General features: G+C 37.4%; 1 protein-coding gene across 2 annotated transcripts in view; it reads right to left on the reverse strand.

The window, feature by feature from the left end:
- LOC117425340 (protein BEAN1) overlaps positions 1-5,797 on the reverse strand; it is a 41,259-nt gene extending 35,462 nt beyond the window's left edge. Inside the window, exons 1-3 of one of the 2 annotated variants that reach the window (XM_034042198.3) lie at positions 5,297-5,797; positions 4,293-4,367; positions 3,271-3,405 (exon numbers count right to left, since the gene is read on the reverse strand). In XM_034042198.3, the coding sequence (XP_033898089.1) occupies positions 3,271-3,405; positions 4,293-4,367; positions 5,297-5,324 (238 nt within the window). In that variant the 5' untranslated portion in view covers positions 5,325-5,797. The remainder of the gene's footprint in view (positions 1-3,270; positions 3,406-4,292; positions 4,368-5,296) is intronic. The other variant, XM_058993762.1, reaches the window with a different exon arrangement.
- Positions 5,798-6,000: the final 203 nt, after the last annotated feature.

Below are 6,000 nucleotides of genomic sequence, written 5' to 3' on the forward strand. Positions count from 1 at the left end.
GAGGTAGTCTCATTTGAAATCAGTTGGTCACAAATTGGTATTACAAAATAAGAAAATAACAAGGAACCAGTAATGAATTTCCTTGACTTTTTTTCTAGCAGAGGGAATGAAAATGATGAAAGGGGGAGCAAAAAGCGAGAACAAGAATGTATTTGAGCTAAAAAATAATAACAAACCTATACATACCTTGTTACAAGGTCAAGGGTAATCAGACTTGGAACCTGTGGCTTACAAATCTTAAAACTCGATCTATGATTTGACCTGATTGTTGAACCGTTCTTCATTTAGCTTGTAACCTGCATCTTATCGGTTGTTATAGGTTACTAGAATGAGTGTGAATAAAGGCTAAAACAAACATGTACAGTAAAACAAGCCACTAAGTGAGAAATCAATAGACAGCAATAATAATAAAACAAAAAACAGTCATGATTTATTAGGCATGTTATTTTCCTATTTCTAAAGTGCAATTAGGAGGCAGTGTGGTCCAGTGGTTACAGTCCAGCACTTGTAACCAGAATATCACTGGTTCAAATCCCACCTCTGCCACTGACTGACTCCCTGTGTGACCCTGAGCAAGTCACTTAACCTCCTTCTGCTCCATCCTGTGGATGAGATGTTAAATCAATGCCCTATTGTAAGTGACTCTGCATATAATGCACAGTTCACAGCCTACCTCTGTAAAGCGCTTTGTGATAGTGGTCCACTACGAAAGGCGCTATATAAAAATAAAGATATTATATTGTTATTATTATAATTCAATCAAACGTCCTGTCAGAAGAGGACATCCTCTGAACACATCCCTGTGGTAGCAGAAATGCAAAACTTGTGTTAACATTCCACAAACTCTTGATTAAAAACACATGTACTGTAAACAGCCACTCTGTAAAATGTAATTAAATATCACCAAAGAAAAGTGTAATAGAAATATATTTTTTATTGAATCTCACCAATAAAGATAGTTTTGGAATATGCCGTAAGATTTGACAATAGTATATTATCAATTCTTGCTTTAGTTCTGTCAGTATAGAAGCTGTCTGTAAAATGCAATGTGTTCCTACTTCTCATATTATCTAGGCTAGTTTAGCACTGAGGCTAGCTCAGCATAGAGAGATGTACAACCTGACATTTGTGGTCTCCAATGCTTTCACAACTGTGCTGGCTAGCCTTCTTCTGTAATCAATTTACTTAAAGGTCAATTTGCATTAGCACTGGGCAAACCAACACTGTAGCTGGAGGAAAAGGTAATCTTGGGTAGGTGTTTGAAAGGCATCAATCACTGAACAAATTGACCTGATTCTGATGGTGGAAATGTTACATAAGGGTTAGTTTGTGCCGATATGGGTAAAGCTGCACGATATATAGAGCTGAGCTTCAGACTAGAATCCAGTCTTCTAATGGAGTGACTTTATATACCTCTTACTGTTGACAATGCTAAACAGATCAAATTGATACAGAGTAGGTGTAGAATTGGTTTTATAGTTTCTGATAGCAAATAACTTGCATGCCACGGTGTGTTTCTATCATTCCAATATAATACTAGGGCTGTCAGTTCCATCTGCATGATATATAATTAATTCATAGCCCTCTGACTACATTGTTTTCTTCTTCTGAATTCCCCGGTTAAAAATCTGTCTGCACCGTCCTTTGCACTGGATGCTTATTAGGTTTCCTCTCTCAGGGGCATATTCTCAAAGGACTTACGCGCCTCGTAAGAAGGGTTTACGTGGGGTCGGAGCTGCTATTCACATTCTGGAATGAGAGTGAGAAAAGTGAGCACACATCTGGAGCACAGATACGCGCTTCAGGGCGTGCAGGATTAAAAGTAGGCGTGGATTAGCTAAAAAAATAGGAGTTCCCACAGATACGTGAAAAATATTTGCATTCTGAAATGGCAAAAGACGAGACACTTTTGTTGTTGAAAGGACATTTTCTTTCGATCTTTAAAACAAATGTTATAGCTCAAATTACTGTTACTAAATACTGTTAGTTGTGTGAGAAATACTAGTCAAACGCAAATTCCAGGCACCTTTACTTGGCCATTCAGAGGCGTGTCTTTGTCCAAGCCATATTTGCATTCCAGAGTCCACAGAGCGACAATCCCCACCCACAGCCAGATACGCGGCACAGATTTCTGTATGGGAATGCACATATTGTGGGGGTGCGTATCTCGCATGTAGATCCAGGCTACGCTGGGTTTGCGTGCTTTTTTGAGAACAGACCCCTTAGTCCTTATCCCAAACTCATACTTTGAGAATACAATCTCAGAGAAGTTTTAAGCATTACCCCGGGTAGCTTAAGTTATTTTAAAAAGATTTCAGCCTACAGCTTTGTTTTATTAGGCCTGCACCAAAAATGAATCAGTTTTACTTTACGTAAATCGAAAATGAATTGGAAAAGAACATTTTAAAACCAACTAAAAAAAAGCTTGCCTAGACTAACAAGCAGTGTTTCAAACAATGCGCTTTTTAATTCATAAAACAGTAAAATGCTTGTTACTTTGGTCTCATATTAACATCACGTCAGTAGCTGTAGTAACAGTTTTATTTTGTATGATAAATAGTGCAGGTGGTAAAAATAGCTAAAAAAAAGCTCTAAAATTGATCAATTCATACCCTGTGAAGCCACAGACACAACTGGATAAATATTTCACATAAATAAATAAATTGAGCCTCTGCTGTCACTGTCAGTTTCTTGTCTTTGCTTACAGCGAGGGTGAAAAGGTCAGCATTTTTTTTTACAGCGCTGGATTGGTTACAACATGTGATTGTTGTCAGGTAAAAACATTTGTCAATCCCAATTAACCTAAAATAGGAAGTGCTAAAGCAAGCAGCAACACTTTTGTTATTCATCCTCACAAACGTGCACTTGACATTTATTTAAAAAAATGATTACACCCAGATAAACAAATTAAGACAACGCTACAGTAGAATACATTAAAACGATAATATTATGATACACCGTAATTGCACAGAGAGTAATTACATTGTAAATAGACAAAAAATGTGTAGACAGCCTAATTCCAAAAAGAAATTAGAAACTCCCTAAAATGGTCATTTTGTAAGATTGTTGTGTTGTTACAAATGTAGTTGCAGTGTAACTACACAACAAAATGTGTAAGTAATGTTTTTATTACAATGTAATTATGAGACACTATAACATGCAATCTACCCCCAGGACAATTTCAGGACAATTTCAAACATCTATACAAGGTGACTAAAATCTATTTATTTACAGCACAGGCTAGTACATAAGAAGTGAAGCTGTGCTTACCTGAGCAGATCAGTTTGATCGACATCAACTCCCTGCCACAGTCCTTCTTATAGTGACATATCAGCCAGTTAATGAAGCAGAGCCCCTTACCACACTGGAGCTCCTCCTTTCGGCACGGGAGGATATTCTTCTCATCTGGGGGCACAAAAAAAACATGATAGAGACAGCCACTCTAGTTACACAAGCCAGGGAAGGCTAATAGCACATCAGCTGAGACTAATGTGTCAACTGGACTCTCCAATACCTGCTGTCAGGGGTTTCCAGGACTGAAGATGATGTGAGTGATGATCACAAGCACTGAACTCCCCAAAGCTACTGTATCTTTATACCAATAAATGCAAAACACATGACTATACAGCAGCGCACATGGACAGCTGCTGTATGAGCATTATGACACCTATAAAAGTTGCTCCACACTTAAGTGGATATTGGACATACAATACACAGTATATTACATTTAAAACAAGCACTAATGGGATCTAACATATTTTTAATACACCAGAACTAGAAAAGTGCATGACTGTAAATACTAAATTAGAGCTATCAGTAATATAAAAAAAGTTGCTCATCATGCCCTACAGCCACTGTAAGAACATATAATGATAAAAAACATCCTTAAGGATATGTACAAGTACAAGCAAACACAGCTTTCTAATGGCAGTATCTGGCAGCAGCCCACTGATTTCTAACAGTGCAATAAAACCTTGAAGCACCACTGCTTAATAGATTTTCATATCCCATTTGAAACTAAGCTCCAATCAAGATGAACAGTTAATGATAATCTCATAGTTCTGGGATTTCTGTGCTCTCTCTTGTTTTTTAGCCAATTTTGCATGTGCACAGCAGGTGCGAATATTCCTTTGCCGGCTCTGCTCCCAGTTGCCCGTTTTCTTTCGTTATTCCTGGAAAAGACAGACAAGAGGTGACAAGCATCCCTCCATGCATTAGTGCTCCACAAATTTCCAAAGCAGTGGACCATTAACTCATGTTTCAGCATTACGGAGATGACAGGGATTACTTACAGGCGCTGGAGGAGTTGCTGCCAACTCCGATTCGGAATGAGCCGCCAGCGACTGGGGAGATAGGGAGAAAGAGAGCTGGAAAAAAGAGAGCAAAAAACCATTAATCACATTTTATGCTGCTGTCAACTTTGTTCTTTTGTGACTAGAGCTCTCCCTCTTCCCCCACTGACAGCACTGGAGCTCATGTGACAACATTTAATTCCAGGCACAATTGCAGAATATACATATACTGTGTACAACTTGTGGTGCATGTTATTTACATGGCATTAACAGGCATTTCTATAGGTTATTCACCAGTCTATTCTATTAAGGTGTGTACAGTGGTGGTAATCTGTATAACAACATAGGTGTAAAATAGCCATATTTTATAGTCTGCATTCAGTTAACAGTTTAAAAAGTGTATTTCCTCACAGGAACTGTGATAATGCATAATATACAGAGGACAGGCAAAGTTCTGACTGTTTTAATTTAAATCCTTAAGTCAGTGATGTGAAAAGCTTTTAAAAATCGAATGTTATTTATCTTCCTGGAAAGCAATGTACAGTGAAAAATGCAGTTACTTGTACCAGACTAACAACACAGCACAACAATACTTTATGTACAGTATATGACGACAGTACATCTTTGGATCATGTATTACCAGTAGCGAATATATAGAACTGTTATCTCAATTTTATAGGACTAAAGTAATATATACCGTACTTTAGCAACAGAAGAATCATCGCATCCCATTATGTTTTGCAACAATGTAGATATATTGTAATATTAATTGCACTTCTGCGTATGTGCAATACGTTTAAATAACATAGTGGTGTAGTACATTGAAACAAGAAATCCAAAGTAAGGAACAGATATGTAAATTACAGTACTATTTTGAAATAGCTTTTGGACAAAATTACCATAAGTATAGAAATTATTATTATTATTATTATTATTATTTTATTTTATTTATTTTTTTAATATAAGCTGTAGGTTATAATTAAGATCGGTTACTTTTCACATACCTGAGCACAGGTAAAATATTATCTCCATAAACTTCAGATTACAGCTTCGGTCTACCAGGTTTCATTTATCAAGAGGCAACTGGCAGAAAAAAAAAGAACCGAGTGTTTTTTCCCATTTAATTTTCTCTGAAGAATTCACGTTTTGGTAATGTTGCTTTTCAGATTCAAGCTCAAATTCCATCTGTAAATTGTAAATAAACCCGTTTAATCGTAAACTGTATTTTTTGTTTCCACTTCGGAGAAGAGTATCCTCGAAATGACGGTCCTTGTCACGAAAGCCTCTTCTTCCTTACATTTGCATGTCTACTCTCTTGCCTCCTTGAGCTACATAAATAACATTGATCAGAGCGACACAGACAGAGCACAGTGCTTCCTGCCGCTCGTCCTTATCTGCAGCCAGTTTAGGGGAATGACTTAGCACCGTGTTCACTTCTGTAAATAATAATACAAGTAGAACCAGTAATGCAGATAACATCTGGTCGTATGTCATCACTACCATCTGTTTATCAGTTTATGCAATGGGAAGGAAACGGTTAAAATCTGTTTGAAGAAAAACGTCGCAGGTGGAATAGGTGTGTAAGCATGCACGTTAACTCCTCCTTCGGACATAAGCTTATCGGGTTCCTTTTAAGTTTTACTCGGCCTCAACAAATATAAACAGGTCAATAAATCGGTTCTGCGTGTTTTCAGCGCTCTTGGTGAGC

Source organism: Acipenser ruthenus, chromosome 20 (assembly GCF_902713425.1).
Source record: "Acipenser ruthenus chromosome 20, fAciRut3.2 maternal haplotype, whole genome shotgun sequence".
In the NCBI taxonomy this organism is placed as follows: Eukaryota; Metazoa; Chordata; class Actinopteri; order Acipenseriformes; family Acipenseridae; genus Acipenser; species Acipenser ruthenus.